The 17,995-nt window shown below is 40.9% G+C and overlaps 1 protein-coding gene across 1 annotated transcript in view; it reads left to right on the top strand.

The window, feature by feature from the left end:
* The window catches only part of TOP2B (DNA topoisomerase II beta), a gene marked incomplete in the record, with an annotated part of 2,991,925 nt that overhangs the window by 2,087,358 nt on the left and 886,572 nt on the right, over positions 1-17,995 (top strand). The window contains 1 exon segment of the mRNA XM_044066877.1: positions 12,754-12,845. Within this exon segment, the coding sequence (XP_043922812.1) occupies positions 12,754-12,845 (92 nt within the window).

Here is a 17,995-nt window from a genome sequence, read left to right as displayed (position 1 = left end):
CAAGAGCTACCCTGGCAGGGATAACCCAAATGTGATGACTGCAACATTGATACACTCAAACATCTACATTTATGGTAAGTGTGCACAACTGTACTTTCACATGCATGGTGCAGTTTCCAGGTTCCACTGACCTTAATTTTACACTCATCATTCTGTTTACACTATGAGCAGTGCTTACAGATGAAGAAAAAAAAAGCAAATTAGTAAAAGTTATCAAGTAAGGATAAAGGTTTTTATTTTGTTACTCTGTATTTACTTTGAAAGCCACTCCCTCCTCCCAACTTTCATAAACTGTCTCCTCTTTTGTCTTTACTAAAACTATGTACATTATCCCCCATTTAACTGTTTACATCATTAATCCGCTCCTTTTTTCACTGTCTTTTCCTTGCCTTCCTCTTATCTGTCTCTTTCATACATTTATGCCATTTTGCCCTGTTTTCTTCCTGTTTTTTCCTGCCTTCCTACAGTCCTTCCTCTTCATATTGTGTCAGTAGTCCCACTAATTCCTTCACCCTGGGTGCTGGGAGTTGCATAAGAAGCTTAGGATGGATCCAGTTTGCTCTTCTAACTATAGAGAAGAATCTATGTATTTTCACAAACTGTGAAAGTCGAGCTTTTATCCTGCTCATACCAAAGCCTTCTTGTGTGCCATGTTGGACTCTGCAGATTTCATTCCATCTGGGTGAGGTCTTGCTCATAAACCAGCTCTTCATGCATATCTGCTAAAAGCCGTAGCTTATAGAACGTTCCTGAAGCCTTGGTCTGGATGTTGACTTCCATCTTGAGGGGCACCATATGCATACTTACACATGTGGACGATCCACTTGTTATTCAGTGGTTCATGGGACCAGCTTTGAAGGCCTCTAGAGCAGAGGAACACTGTGATCCCATCTATCACGGAAAAATGTATAGTTTGTGAGAAGTAGAAGTAATCCGTAACTTCGAGTAACATTTTATTTTGTCTTATTCCCCTGAGGAATTGACATCACACACTTTGGACTAGGTCACTTATCTTGAGCCCCCTTTTCTCTAAACAGGCAATCCTAGACATTTGTCACCCTTTTTGGCCATGGGGGTTCAGGGTAGTAGCAACTGGGGAGGGGTGGATTTTTACTCCTAATACCATCTACAGAACAGTGTTGAAGGTGTTTGACCTGGGCTTCAATCTAAATATCCACCTGCAGTGTACTTTTCTATTGAGCAGAATGTGACAGCACTCCACATAACATGAACATAGTGACTTGGCACAAGTAAACTGCACTCAGAAGTATAAAAAAACCACCAAGCAAGTGTTAAAACACACCAAACTACAAAGCCGCCGAAAAAGATGCCACCAATCTTGTATTAAATAGTTTATTCACACTGAATAACACTTTGGCACCTCGGCACAGCCTTCCTGGAGTTACAAAATATGCCACACCATGCATCCGTGTATGTGTGTGTGTGTGTGTAGATATAGATATATATATAGATATATATATATATATATATATATATATATATATATAGATATATATATATATATATATAGATATATATATAGATATATATATATATATATATATATAGATATATATATAGATATATAGATATATATATATATATATATATATAGATATATATATAGATATATATATATATATATATATATATATATATATAGAGAGAGATATACACACACACACACATTCACTTAAATACAGTTAAACAATTATCTAATAGTCAGCCATCAATTAAAATAATCATATACATTTTAAAGAAACACTGTCCAGTTACATTCACTATTTAGACCTGCTGGAGATAGTCTATTAAATTTTAAAATATATAACGTTTTTTTGTACAATAATTTCTTTTTCATTACCACGTCATCTATTTCTGAAATATGTTCCAAAATACAAGCTTTTAACAGTGAAAAGTCACTACTAAAGCAAGTAAAAAAAATGTAAAGCTATAGGACTCGTAGCATTATTATTTTTTATGTCTCTAATATGTTCTTGCAACCGTAGCTTAAATATTCTTTTAGTCTCCCCTATATAAAACAAATTACAGGGGCAAGTCAAAGCATATAACACTGATTTAGTTATAAATGAAAAAGCAGAAGTGGAACAGAATTTTACACCATTTATTTTTTCAAAATATTTGGTAATGTTAGGGCAACCACGTTCACCAATCTGTAGGTTTAATTTTTCACCAGGTGAAACAAATCCATTGTGTACAACCATGTATTTCTATGTCTCTTAAAAGAGATATTTACAGTTCTACAAAGATTTGTTACCCCTTCCATATTAATTAAATAGGGCCAATAATATCTAATGGCTTCAATGATTTTCTCACTTAGAATATTATATACAGTAACAAAATAAACTTTTCTACACTCCTGCACAGTATTAAATTCTCTATTAGTATTTATCTTATTTACTAAAGGCCTGTTATTAAGTCAGCTGGTATCTATTATTTTATGAAGGGCATGTAAAATAACATTTTCATCATACCCCCATTTGCTTGAAGTTAATGCATGTTTTTTCACTGTTAAAAGCTTGTATTTTGGAACATATTTCAGAAACAGATGAAGTGTTAATGAAAAAGAAATTATTGTACTAAGAAACTTTATATATTAAAATTTACTACACTATCTCCAGCAGGTCTAAATAGTGAATGTAACTGGAGAGTGTTTCTTTAAAATGTATATATGATTATTTTAATTGATGGTTGACTAATTAGATTGTTTAATTTTATTTAAGTGAATATATATGTGTGTGTCTGTGTGTGTGTGTGTGTATGTATATGTATATATATATATATATATATATATATATATATGTGTGTGTGTGTGTGTGTGTGTGTGTGTATGTGTATATATATATATATATATATATATATGTGTGTGTGTGTTTGTGTATGTGTGTAAATATATATGTATATATATAAAATATGGGTGCACCTAGAAGTATACTTGGAGATTGCAAGAAGCTGGAAGACCACAAAGTAGATTCATAGACTATTACTAGGCTAACAACCCAAGGGGCCTTTCTGAGCCTAGCCAAGTTTTCCTGAAAGAATAATGATGCCCTGCATCCAAGTAGGATATTGAGAGCCAAATATTTATAAGCTGCTTCTGCCCATAAGGGACATGGGTGCCAGGCCCGGTGTAAATTTCCTATTCCCCATCCACTTGTCTAGGTTGTGCTTAAACTGGGAATGGACAAACTCCACTTCAGATGAATGGGAAGCCTGTGCCGTAGGAAGGGCGGTCTCTGAGACACGCACCTCTCTCTCCAGCATGTTCTGTTTGTCACAGACAAAATTCAGGTCCCTAAACCTTGTATTTCTGGTACTTTTTGACTTATGAATATGTAGGAGATTCATAAGTGTGCGGTTTGTGGATGCCTTGCAAGCCATGCATAGATCACCCCTTATCAATCTATAGGAGACTGAGTAGAGGGGAAAGGGTTTTAAGGCACTCTGCACAAGATAGGCTTGTTACGCCTTGTATTTTTTTGTAAGGAATCTGAGGTTGCTGTAGTTGCTGCATATGCCTAGTCAGGTACATACCAAAGGGAGCATTGTACTATGATTGGTCTGATAAAGGCAGAGTACAGTGGGATAATGATCTCTTTGGACCTAGATGACATGCCTTTACTTATAAGTTGCGCACTATCAAAGGATTTCCTCACCACTGTGGCCATGTGGTGTTCAAAGTTAAGGCTACTGTCTGTTTGTATACCTAGGACCATAATCATTGGGTCGAGACTTAGGTGTATATTATCAACATGTAAATTAGTGGTGATGTTTGCCTTCCAATAGGGTACAGTTATGCATTTCTTAGCATTTTGGCACCATTTATTAGTCAAAGATGGATGTTCTTGACGAATGCTAGTGTCTGCAGCAGATCTTTGAATATACTTCGGAAAGGCACTTGCTGGAACAGGAATTTATCCAAGCGAAGTAGAGGTTATTGCAGAGAGGCTGTTTGGAATCCTCAATTGAGAAAGCTGAAAAAGAGAGTAAAACATGTCCTTCGTGGCTTTTCTTGCAGCTGTGAGTGAAACTTATAGGCCATTTAAAGGGGGAAGGAAGGATGATGGGGGAAAGAATATTTTTGTCACTAAATTTTCCCCTTTCTCGTCCATGATGAATTTAGTAGTTAGTTTATGGCCTATTGTATGTTGTGATGATGAATTGGTGTGTTTATTTCCCAAGAAGGTCATGTTTCCATATGGTAGATATAGCAATTTAAAGGAAATTCTTAATTTTAAGAGCAAAAGGGTAATACGAAATCAAGCGAGGATGTATAAATGTGGAAAACATAAGGTGTGTGTGAGGGTGAGAAAGACTTCTGGTACTAGAATTAATGGTAAGAGGTATATGACTAGTGATAGGTTTGATTGTCGCTCTTGTGTGGTTTATATAGTTTGCTGTGGATGTTCTTCCCCCCAGTGTACTGGCTAAACCACAATTAGTCATTGGGAGCAATTTTGCTCAGAAGTTATTAGAGTTGGAAAGTAGATTTATGTTAAACTATAGGACACTTAAACCTAGTGATTTAAATTTGGAGATTAATTTGAATGTTTAATTCATTTATATGTATGATTTTCACTTTGTTTATATGTATACACTTGGATGACTATGGAGTGAGGCTCTTTAAGGGCTGCTGAGTTGCTTAATTGTTTATTGATTATTCAGTTATATTAATTATTTGTATAAAAAGACTGCTTGGTGTGTGAAATGTTATTTCTCTGCAGGCACTGAGCCAAGGTACTAGAACACCATTAAAATATTTGCAGTATTTTGTGGTTCCCTTTTGGTTTTTTTTTTCCTTTGGTTTTGAGTTGATTAACCCCCAGCTTTCAATCATTTGCAAACTTAGTCAGCCATAAACCTTAAGCATTTGCTTCCATTTCAGAGAAATAGATGGCAAAAAGGAGCAGACCCAGTACCCAGCCTTGGGGAACTCCACCAGTGACTGGCTTGTTGGTGGAGTTGGCTTCACCTGTTTTGACATTTTGGGTACTATCATTGAGCCAGGTGGCTGTCCAGAGGGTGATAAAAGGGTTTATACCCAAATTAGTGAACTTGTCTGTAATGTCTAAGTGAGGTATTGTGTCAAAAGCCTTGGCCATGTCGAGGTAAGCTGTGTGCACAGACTTGGCTTCATCCATTGTTTTGGTGACCCTGTCAAAAAAGTCCACCAGATTTAATAGACGTGACCTTCCTTTAACAAAGCCAAACAATGATGGTCCAGCGTTTGCAGGTTACCTCTGTCCTCATTTATCGTGTTTCATGCTGTTTATTAAACATCCCAGGATGTTATTGGGGCCCATTGATACAGTGTTTTTGGCCTTGGAAAGTGCATTTTTTTTCTTTTGTTGTATAGTCAATTGATAGTGTGATTCCACCATAGTGGCGTGTCTTTCAAGTTTGTCTTATTCTTTAGTCTGAGCTGTGTCTGCTCGTATTTACAGCTATCTGTATGGCTGTACAATGATTTTGTAAATAGCTCAGTGTATTCCATGCTGTTTACCGAGTTTTGGGGTTCCTAAACATTTTTGGTTTTGCTGGATCCCAGGATTTAATTTTTATTTCAAGTAATACTGTCTTATGGTAAGATCTGACAAGTGAAGATATTACGGGTGAGGAACACTGCCCCGCCGTTCCAAGATGTTGGTATTAAAGTTTTAGGAATCACTGGGCTTGTGCATTAGAACTGGTGTAGGATTCCCAATTTCCCAATCTATAGAGAGGTAGTTGAGATCCCCCATGAATATCGTATTGGGTTGAATGGTAAAAGACTTTAGTATATTGAGATATAGGTAGAATGGATTTCCTATGACATAGAGGGGGACCTATATGTTGCAAGGATATGGTACAGCACCCTGTTTATGATGAGTTGCACATGTATGAGTTCCAGTGGGTCATACACTTTAACTTGTGTTTACATACAAGGACAGCCACCATATAGGCAATCAGTGCGTTCACCGAAACCAAGGATTTCCTTGTGATTTCTTTTTTCAATTAACTCCAGAATAAGAAAAGGAAAAAAGCAAGGCTCATCCTTGTGAAGTCATATAGACCAAAACAAGTGTGGATCTCCTTGCCAGTCTGCATATGGTAGGAAGAATCCTTTGGCCCTACAACTTTGCAACCACTTGACTCACCAGGAAAGATTTTTAATAAACGTCCAATCTTAAGTTCTACAAGATTTCCAGTTAGTACTACAACAGACTTTAGCACAGCTCTGTAGCTTAATCTTGACTAATAACCCAGCCTTTCTGACTTCATATTGCAGTTTGGACACTGGAAGGGCAGGGCTATGGAAGGAATAAATGAGAGCAGCCAGTATGAAGTCACACATCTTTTAGTGGAGAGTGGTGATCACCACACCAACACTGTGCAAGAAGAGGCTTGTAAGTACTGAAATAACTAAAACTAGGCACATGGCCTTAGTGATCCCAAGATAATGACAGTAGCCCTTATAAGGTGTGGATGGAAGCAGGTACACACATGGTGAGGTCATAGGACAAACTGCAGTGAACACAGATGCACATATCAGTCACAATAGCCAGGGTACGGCCTCTGTAGGAGCACCGTCATTGCCAGAATGCCGGCAAAGGGGCACAACCATATTCATGGCTGCCTGGGTGATGGAATTTCCAAGTGCTGCTCTTACACTTGCAATACCTAGTACTAGGAATGAATCGGTCCAGGACTGATGGTGGACTTAGTCAACAGGCACAGATGACAAAAGCATGTAGAAGAAGAAATACCACACATTTATTCTGTCTTTGAATGGTGTGGATTTTTCAGGAGAGTGGAAGGCCTAGAATTGGTGAGGAAATGTCTTAAGTTCAAAAATTTAATATTGTGGTGAGTTTTGCTGCAATGTGTTGTATTATGCAAGCCACCAGAGTGTTTTTCTATAATTTTCCCGTTTTCTCCACTGTGGTGTAACAGTAGAGTATATAAAATATAGGTATTTTGGGGGAGCAGAGAGATTTTTTAGCATTTTTTAGGGGGTTTTGACTTGCTGGTTTTCAAGAAGACAGTGAGGTAAAGGAGAGTGCTTTAGTCGCTTTTAGGTAAACTTGTGTTTAAGTAACTGGAAAGATTCCATTTGATGCAACAGGAACTCTGATCCTTTGGTTGATAATATACACAATGTCTTCAATTCCTTTCAGACTATATTTTTTAAACAGACTTCTTGGGTGTCTGTCCACAGATCATCCAGCATTTTTCTGTCCATTTGAACCATTTGTTCCTTCTGGCTGACTGAAACCACATAATCCTCAGGTACAGAAGTTGAACTGAGATGACCAGGCATAACTCTGGCAGTTTAGATTTCCTTGTTTTTATGCCCAATGTAGTCAGTTTATTGGGTCTAATCACTGGAGATGCACACTAAAATAAACTAAAAATGTACCTTTCTAATAGGATGAATCCAGTTACTGTATTGTGTCAGTAGCTAAATCTGCAAGAAGTTTGACAGTCTGGCAGGTATTTGTCTTCTTGCATCATTTATGTGCACAGTATAATTCCTAACACTTGTTTGTTGATGTTCTTCGTCTCACATTGCTGCAGTCATAACCTGTGGGTAGTCCGCTGTCCTCGGTCGGCCCGAATACCAAAGAGCTAGTCTGGCGTCGGTCATTGTCGCTCAGAGCTGACGTCAGTACGTCGTAGTACTTAAGCGCATGACCGCCATATCCCCAGTCTTTCTTGCCGCGTGGTCCGAAGCAGAAGCAGCGTTTGCAAGTGCCGTTTGGCGTTCTGAATTTTTCATTTATCGAGTTTCGGACCGAAGACCAAGTTGGGCTAAGTACCCCGTTGGGGAAATTTTTGTCTTTTCTTGCCTCAGTTATCCGGATGTCAGAAAATGTTAATAATTGCATTTCTTGTGGGAAACAGATACCTCAAATGGATTATCATTCTTTCTGTATTCCTTGCTTAGGGCCTGAGCACGACGTGGTCGGGTGTTGCTTTTGTGCTAGATTTAATAAGCGCACCATTAAACGGAGATTAGATTGTGCCAGGCTTGTTTTCGGTAAGCGGTGTAACTATAACATGCCGTCGGATCCTCCGACGCCCGCTACCGCTAATAAGCGTAAATTTAAATCTTTGAGGTCTAAACCGGATGAGTCGTCCGTTGCGGACGCCGGTTCTACAGAGCCTCCGGTTGAATCTGTGGATCCTGCAGAGGGTTCGGCTGAATCCCAGGGGGAACCTTTACTTTTGCATGAGTTGGCCTCTCAGGAGGTAGGCCAGGCTGAGGGTGCTTCTCGGGTATCTGTGGTTCCATCTTTACAAAAGGTTATTAAGCCTTCTACTTCAGTGGCTAAAGGCCATGCTAAGGCCAAACCTTGTCTTGTTGGCCCTGGTCATAGTTCTAGCTCTCCAGCCCCTGTTCCTAAAAAGCATATGTTGAAAATGGCAGAGGACTTGATTACTTTGATCAGGGGTTCTATGCCCCCCCCCAGAGAAGAGGCCTAGGGTGGAGGCAGATTTAGAGGGAATGGATCATTCTTCAGACTACTCTGATTCCTCAGCTGAAGAAATTCAGGATTTCCCTTCCTATTCAGATTTGGATGCAGAGGACTCCTGTCCTTCTGCTTCCCCTCCAGTGGATTTTTCTTTTTCTGAGACCTTACATTCCATGAGGGAACATTTCAAGTGGGAAGGTCAGGATTTTTCAGATTCTCGGAAAAGGCTTAGGGAATTTTTGTTTTTGCCTCAGCATAGGCCCTTGGCTATTCCTCCTGTCTTAGATGTTGTTCAGGATGTTTTTTCTGAATCTTCCCTTAATCCTGATTCTTTGCCTCCTGCCCCTGTTAAGCCAGACAGGTATTACAGAGTTCCAGAAGCACATAAGTATTTGTACAAGAGTCCTAGAGCTGATCCGGAAACTATTATTCAAGGTCCGAAGGGTGTTAGGGCTTCTGTGGCTAAGAATCCAGTTCCTTTGGATAAAGATTCTAGAGCGTTAGATAGGTGGGGGAAAAAAGTGTACACCTCCTGTACGTTAGCTATGAGGGCTTTGAATTGCCAATTTCATATGCTGAAGTATCAGAACTTTTTGTTAGGCCAATTGAAATCTAAGGTGGATGCTTTATCTGAGGGTATAGAGTGTAAGGAGCTGCAGGAGTTGGTTCGTGCATCAGATCAAGTTGGCAAACATTCTTTGCAGTGTGGTTTCGATGCTCTTCGGGCTTCTTCCAGGGTGGCTGCTACAGGTTCAGTTATTCGTAGACATGCCTGGCTTAAGGATCAAAATTTGTCAGAGCATGTTAAAGCTCGGATTTTGGATGCTCCTCTTCGATCTGAAGTACTTTTTGGTCCTCGAAAAAGATGGAAGATAAGGCTAAGTCTATGCAGACGGTCAAGGATTTTCTGCAGGTGCAGCCCCCTAAGTTTAGTAGGAATTGGCCTGCTAGAGGATGGTCTTATCCTTCTTCGGACTATCAGTCTAAGGGCAGGTCTAGACGTGGTAGAGGCAGGGCTCACGCTCAGGGTTCTTTCAGACCTAGGACTTGGAGTTCTCCTGCACAGTCTTCTGGTGAGGGCAGGGGTCAGCCCTTTCGTAAACAGACCCAATGACCTGTATCTTCAGCTGCCAGACCCTTCTTTACTGGCAGCTCCTCTAGGAGGAAAGTTGGGACTTTTCAAACAAAACTGGCATTTGGTCACCCAGGACAAATGGGTGTTGGATATAATAAATCAAGGTTACAAGTTTTATTTTCACACTTTTCCTCCTTTCAAAGGCATGCCGGATGTGCCTCCCCAGCAAAGGCTGGAGGCTCAGGAACAAATTTCTTTGCTTTTGCAGATGGGGGCAATTCAGGTGGTCCCTCCATCAGAAGTAGGCCTAGGATTTTATTCCCGTCTATTCCTAGTGCCAAAGAAAGGAAGCACTTGGAGGCCGATTCTGGATTTGTCCATTCTCAATACCTACCTAGACATTCCAAAGTTCAAGATGTTAACATTGCAACAACTTCTGCCTATGCTAGGCAAAGATCACTGGATGGTAACCCTGGATCTCAAAGAGGCCTATCTTCACATCCCTATTAGGCCCAGCTGCAGGAGATTCCTGAGATTTCGGGCTGGTACTTCTCATTATCAGTTCTCTGCATTGCCCTTTGGTTTATCTTCTGCGCCCAGGGTATTCACAAAAGTTCTGGCTCCTGTAATTGCTTTCTTCAGACAGAGAGGAATATAAATTTATCCTTATCTGGACGATTGCCTGATTCTTGCTCAAGACAAAGACAAGTTTTTGTCTTGGAAGACTGCTTTTTTGTTGGCCATTACTTCTGCTAGGAGGGTATCTGAATTGCAGGCACTCATGGCAGTTGAACCCTTTCTGATATTCCATAAGGATAGAGTTTCTTTGCGTACTAACCCTACTTTTATGCCTAAAGTGATTTCTAATGTGGCCTTGAACCAGTCTATTCATTTGCCTACTTTTTATGCTGATCCCCAAAATAAGGGGGGAAAAGTCTTGCATTCTTTGGATATCCACAGGCAGCTACGTTATTATTTGAGCAGAACTAAAGAGTTCAGACAGACTCAACAATTATTTGTTTCCTTTGCTTTGGGTTCACAAGGGAAAGCTGTTTCAAAGCAGACTATTTCTAAGTGGATTGGTCAATGTATTGCTTTTGTTATTCTCATCATGGGAAGAATGTTCCTGCTGGGATCAGACCTCATTCTACTAGGGCTACTGCCACATCTACTGCTTTTTGAGGGGTAGCTACTAAGGATATTTTGGAGGCAGCTACTTGGAGTTCAGTACACACTTTTACTAAGCATTACCATCTCCCTCTTTATTCCAAGTCCAGGGCTGGGTTTGCCACTGCAGTTTTACAGGGCATGTTAGCAGCTCCTAATGCTATTTAGTTTGCCAGCCTCCCTTTTCCTTTGCTTTGGGATTCTACCCACAGGTTATGACTGCAGCAATGTGAGACGAAGAACATAGTACAGTTTTGTACCTACCATAAATGTAGATGTTCGAGGATCTACATTGCTGCAGTCCTATTATTCCTCCCTCCTTCCCCTCTACAGTTTGGGGTTGCTGTGTTTCTTTTTGGGGATACTCTTTATTTCCACACTGGTGGTTGTTGGGTGTTTACTATTTTGGCTCTGGCCTTTCATTTTTAGGCCTTCTGACATCTGGGGCAAGAAAGACTGAGGATATGGCGCCGGTCATGCGCTTAAGTACTACTACGTACTGACGTCGGCTCTGTGCGACAATGACCGACGCCAGACTAGCTCTTTGGTATTGGGGCCGACCGAGGACAGCGGACTACCCACAGGTTATGACTGCAGCAATGTAGATCCTCGAACATCAACATTTATGGTAGGTACAAAACTGTACTTTTTGCTGGGGGCAGCTCTCCATTTTTTTCTTTGTGCAATATGAAAGTGGGCAAGTATAGAAATGCCTTAGTCATTCAATTTTTCTGTTTTTGTTGCAAGGCACTGCATTGCTCTCTGCAGCTTTGATCATAGCGAAATCATTCACTCTGACCTACTTCGCCATTGTTTCTGTTGTAGACAGGGTTGCCAGATTTCCGACTGGCCAGGTAGGGACAAAGTAAATCTTTCACTCTAAGTGAGTACTAAAAAAAGAAGAAAAAAAAAGGGTCTTCCACGTCTTTAATGCAGAACATCAGAGCTCCGCATTAAATAGAAGTAGCTCTGTGTTTATTTTTTATTTGATTGGCCCGAGCCAATCAAAAATAAGTACACACAGAGCTACTTCTGTTTAATGCGAAACATCGCAGTTCCGCATTTCACAGAAGTAGCTCTGTTTTGCGATTTTGATTGGCCCGTATACCGGTATACGGGCCAATCAAAAATTGCTAAACAAACTACTTCTGTTAATCTTGACATCGCAGTTCCGCATTAAACAGAAGTAGCTCTGTTTTGCGATGTTTTGATTGGCCTGTATACTGGTATACGGGCGAATCAAAAATGCTAAACACTGAGGTAATTCTGTTTAATGCTGAACATCGCAGTTCCGCATTAAACAGAAGTAGCTCTGTTTCACGATGTTTTGATTGGCCCGTATACCGGCATACGGGCCAGTCAAAAATCGCTAAACATGGAGCTACTTCTGTTTAATGCGGAACATCGCAGTTCTGCATTAAACAGAAGTAGCTCTGTTTTGCGATGTTTTGATTGGCCCATATACCGGCATACGGGCCAATCAAAAATCGCTAAACACGGAGCTTTGTTTAATGCGGAACTTCCGCATTAAACACAAGAAGCTCCATGTTTAGCAATTTTTGATTGGCCTGTATGCCGGTATACAGGCCAATAAAAAAAAAACAACAACAAAGCGGAGGCTGCCCGGGATTTAAACCGGCAGGGCGGGACTCGGGATCAGGCTGCTGATCAGGGGACAGTCCCGCCCAAATAGGGACGTCTGGCAACCCTGGTTGTAGACCACCTTTATTAATGTGTGTTTACTTTGTTGAACTATGAGCTTACTTGCACATCTTTTGTGGACCATATACTCATTCTGTCTGTCTTGACTAGAAAGTAGTAGAGAAGTTGTAAATGACTGCCACCTATCACAAGAGCAGTTTTTTTACTTGTCTAAAGCGTTCAGTTACTACAAGTTTCATAAATATTTAATTTTGTGAAGAGTTGATGTTATAAACAGATGGCATGTGCTGTAGTTAATGTAGTTTTAATCGTGTGTTTATAATTTAGTTAAGAATTAGATATTTTTGCAGTGAGTCATGCTTTTTTTCCTTGCAGAAAATAAACCGAAGAAAGATTTGATTCAGATGCTAATGCAGAGAGGCTATGAGTCTGATCCTGTTAAAAGTTGGAAGGAGGCTCAAGAAAAGGTATTTGTCATTTTTGTTTTTTTGCAGCACTCCTCAGAGCCATACATTTTTTACTGATAAAGTTGAATGACTGAGGGCATACAAACTAATTTTTTTCTCCTTTGTTCACTTTCTTTACACATATTTCCAAAACACATTTTCACTTTTCATTTCCAAAAACGTTTTGGTAATGGCGGGATTGTTTCCGTAGACTTCAGTAGTCTGTAAATTCATTGTTGTAAATTGTGATGGATGAGTTGCAACTTATAAAGTGTTGATTCTCATAGAGAATCATTACTGGCATTGTGTTTTTTTAACTGCAGCAGCAGTGATTCACCACAACCACCCCCATCCAACCTATATTTTTTTTACTTTTTTGCATGGTTGTGCAACCATGGAATGAATATCTATAAGTAAGGGTGTGGGATGTAGAGGATTTGTACCTTTGCAGAAAAAACGTGGTTAGATCTAGATGAGTCTACGAGCAGTTGTGTTAGTCTAGTAAAAGCTTTGTCCATATGCAGGGGGATGGTTCTTAAGGGAAATAATTTTTTGTACATACTCCTTAGTTGCATTTTCTACCAGTTGTGCACCTTCTGCAGAAACATAAATACTTCTTTTGACTCATTTATTTGCTTTGCTGAGAGACTGACAGTATTGACGTCATATCCTGTTTTTAAGTACTTCGTCAGTATCCTTTTAATTTAGGTCAAATGTTCAAAAAATCTTATGTCGTATATCGGCAGCATTTTTTGCTTTACGTTCTATGTCTTTTTTTGGGGGGGAGGGGCTTCACCTTTCTGCATCAGTCATATCCTGGAGTCCCTCACGGTAGTTTGTTTATAGGTTCATAGGTATACACTAGGCCAACAACTACCAAAACTTTTATAAGCCTAGCCACATTGTCTAGCCCAGTTGCATCCCCTTGTAACATGTGCATCTTAGTGGGGGGGTACATTAGGAGGAATATGTTTGAGGTTGCTAAAAAGTTGTGTGTGGGGGGAATGTTAGGGAGTGTTTACCATTGGCCTCTGTCTCTAAAAGACATTGCAGCTAGCCCAGGGATGAATTTGTGATTTTTCTAGCCAGTGGTAAACATTACGTTTGAATAGAGTTGGGGAGCCTATTCTAGAGCATGGAGATCCCTGGACCTAGTGTTTCTGGTGGTGCCCATTTTGCAGATGTCAAAACTCCATCAGGGCTGGGTCTAAGGATAACGTTGTATGCCAGGCACAGATTGCCTATTAACCTGTGCCTGGCATATAACATATCCTTAGACCAGGGTGATCTGTGTTAGGACAGTGTTAATACCCTGTATCCTCTTGATGAGGAACCTCTGTGGGCATTTCAACTGTTGCATGTACCCAGGTAGGTACATCCCGCAGGGGGAGTTGTATTTAATTATGGGTCTATTAAGGGAAGAGTAGAGTGGTACTATACTTTCTTTGGACATGGATGCCATACCATTACTTTTAAGTTGGGTGACATAGAATGATTTTCTTACTACCTTGGTTATGAGTTGGTCAAAGGTCAGGTTACTGTCTATGTAGACTACTGGGTCAACTCTTAGGGATCTCTTCAATGTAGTAATTTGCCTGGGGGGATTTTTTCCCCCCAAAGGGCACTGTAATACACTTTTTTGCGTTGAGTTTTAATCCATGGCTTTGGCAGCAGTCCTTTGTCTGTGTTGGACCCTCTTGTAGGATATTAGTGTCATGGGGTAATTTATGATAGCTCCCAATTTGCAGTCTTATGCAAACTTGGAGAGCCATAGGCTCTTGACATTATCCTTAACCTCCAGAAGTAGATGCCAAACAGTAGTGGGCCCAGCGCAGAGCTCTGTGGTACTCCACTGATGACCTTTCTCTTGGCGGAGGTGTTGTTACCAATCCTGACTTCTTGGGGTCCTGTCTGTGAGACAGTTGGCAATCCAGTGAGTTATTCAGAGATTTATACCTGTTTCGGTGAGTTTCTCTACAATACCGGAGTGGGATATTGTGCTGAATGCCTTAGCCAGGTCTAGGTAGATGGTATGCAGAGTTTTCCCCATCATCCATTGCCTTGGTAACCTTTTCAAAGAAATGTACCAGGTTAAGTAGGCATGAACATTCCTTTGATAAAACCAAACTGGATTGGGTCCAGTGTCTGTAGGTCGCTAATGTCTTTGTTCATTTCCAGGATAATTCATTCCACGGCCTTGCATATTAGACTAGTCAGAATAATGGATCTGTAGTTTCTGTGGTCATTTGATGGTCCACCCTTGTGAAGGGGGGATAACTATTGCCATCTTCCATTCGCATGGTACATAGCATGTTTTGAGGCAATAGCTGAAAAGTGATTCAAGTGATCCTGATAAGTCATGTTTCAGGCTGTTTATGACAACCTGGGATATTGTCGGGCCCCATTGAGGCAGTGTTTTTAGCGTTACTGAATACCATTATGACCTGTTCTCTGCTGATAGTTGAGTGGGTTATGCTGATAAGGATTTCACAAGGGGTGATGGGTGGGAGTGGTGGGGGGGGGGGGTAAAGCTTGAGCTGAATTTGTTGGCCAGCAGATTAGCTTTGTCACTGCTCAGTGAAAGTGGTACCATTTATTACCACTTCTGCACACAGTTGTGTGTTACCTTTGAGTTTTCAGACATAGCTGTAGAAGTCCTTGCATTATTTGTTCTTTAATATGTTATCCTTTTTTATTTACTTTTATGTTTAGTGCTGTATTGCTCCGGACTGGCCTCGCCAACACTGGTACCCGCTTCTAAGGAATATGTCACATCGTCCTCCGTGGTACTTGCCTCAAACACCTCACCTATTGTCTCAGCAGAACTATCAAATTCTGCACACACAGCTCCAAACTCTGAATCTTGCAGCATGGCTAATCAACTGTTACCAACCACATCTCTCAGTAAACCTGTGATGGATGTCATTTTGGAAGCCAGAAGGCCTAGTACTAGAAAATCTTATGCTGATGAATAGAAGAGATTCTGTGCTTGGAGCCAAGCACAAGGAATAGACACAGCAAAGCTCAATATTCCTCAGATTTTACAATACTTAATTGAGATCCTTGACAAGGGTCTATCTTTTTCTTCAATAAAAATACATGCCTCTGCCATCTCAGTTCACCTTGCTAAAACAGTACCTCAGAGGGGTCAAAAATGTAAGGCCTCCCAGGAGAGCGCCATCTCCTGCATGGGACCTCAGTTTTGTGCTGGAAAAACTCACCCTACCTACTTTTGTACCAGCAGCTACTGCAGATATAACATTTCTTTCTTGGAAGACAGCTTTTCTTTTGGCAGTCACTTCAGCTAGATGGGTTTCAGAACTACAGGCTCTCATGGCAGTGGAGCCTTTCATTATTTTTTACCCGGACAGGGTGGCCCTCAGGACCAATCCTTCTTTTATGCCTAAGGTGGTATCCAGTGTGGCTCTTAACTAGACCAATCACCTGCCAACTTTCTTCCCAAATCCGCAGAACAAGGGGAAGAGGATTCTGCATTCATTGGATGTACACAGATAACTAAGATTCTACATAAACAGGACAAAATCTCTAAGAAAGTCTGAGCAACTACTGGTGGCATTTGCTGCAGGATCAGAGGGGAAGGCTATATCAAAGCAGACTATTTCTAAATGGATAAGCCATTGCATTCGTTTCTGCTATTTGCACCATGGTAAACCTTTGCCCAAGGGGATCAGATCCCAATCCACCAGGGCTGCCTCTACCTCAGCAGCTTTTCTCAGAGGGGTCCCTTCCAGAGACATTCTAGAAGCTGCTACTTGGAGCACAGTTCATATGTTCACAAAGCAATATATTTTACCTCTCTTTTCTAAATCCAGGGCAGGCTTTGCCACTGCAGTCCTGCAGAGCCTTATAGCTGCCCCTAATGCTGTTTAGCTCCATCCTCCTATCCATAGCTTTAGGATTCTACCCAAATGTAATGACTGCAACAGTGAAACATGAAGAACATAGTACAGTTGTGTACACTTACCATAAATGTAGATTTTTGAGTGTATTCAGTGTTGCAGTACGGATTATCCACCCGCCAGTCCCCTTTCTATACCTTTTCTTTCCTTCACTATACTCAAAAGCCTTTGTGGTGTATTTGCTTTTAGTTGAAGGTAAATTTTATGTTTTTAAAGTGCATTTATATATTTACAGTTTTATATATATATATATTTTGGCTCCCCATTTGGGGGGCACCTGACATCTGGGGCAAGAAAAACTGATTAAAATGGCATTGGCTGCATGTTTTATACCCCTGACGTCATGGAAGAGGAGACAGCAACCGACGCAGGACCCAAGACTTTGTCATTCAGGCCGACTGAGGGCAACCTGCCAGCAGATTACCCAAATGTAATGACTGCAACAGTGAATACACTCGAACATCTACATTTATGGTACATGTACCCAACTGTACTTTTTCTGACTTATTTGAGGTACACCTCTCCTAGCTGACCAGTCTTCCCCTCTCAGTAGTCTTCAGGCCACTGACTTGGAGTTGGTCTGACAAGCCACCCTCATATGCCCATCTGTATACCCCAGTGCATACAAACTGAGGTCATTTGTCACATGTATGACCTTGAGAAGGTAAAGCTGTGGTACCCCGGTTGGACTATTAATGGTGACAACCCTTGTCAGGAATACTGCAACCAGTTATTAGTATGGCATCTATTATGTTAAGTTCTTACACAACTGTACTTTCTGTCAGACAGGTTGAGCTGATCTATCTTTCTGCCTTATGAGTGGCCCCTCAGTCCACCAGTGGTAGTGCAAATTTTCCTTCATTGAGGCTGACCACGCTACAATCTCTTTTGCTTCTCCCCACAGCACCAAGTCCATCCGGGGTTTTGCCCTGAATACCCGCTTAGGGGGAGTCACAGAGTGATGCTGTGACGCATGTTTGCACCCCCCCCCCCCAATCTTTATGCCTTAATCCCTACTCCTCTGATCCTAAAATTCCTGCAGAGAACATCAGAGATGAAGATGAATCATCTTAATTGCCCCTTTCTGGCTTCATTTGGAACACCCTTCCTGGGTGCTGGATCCTGATCAGACCTCCTCTCTCACCTGTCTGACATTTCTCATCTGGACATTCAGGCCCTCAAGTCAAGTGCTTGGTTTCTCCACTTCCTATGATGGTTAGTGAGTCCAGGCTTTATTCCCTTGTAGTCTGT

The sequence above is a fragment of the Protopterus annectens genome, chromosome 3.part1 (genome assembly GCF_019279795.1).
Source record: "Protopterus annectens isolate FY-2018-M chromosome 3.part1, PAN1.0, whole genome shotgun sequence".
Lineage (NCBI taxonomy): Eukaryota > Metazoa > Chordata > Ceratodontiformes > Protopteridae > Protopterus > Protopterus annectens.
The sequence above is the reverse complement of the archived record's forward strand: the minus strand, read 5'-3'. Positions and strand labels throughout refer to the sequence as shown.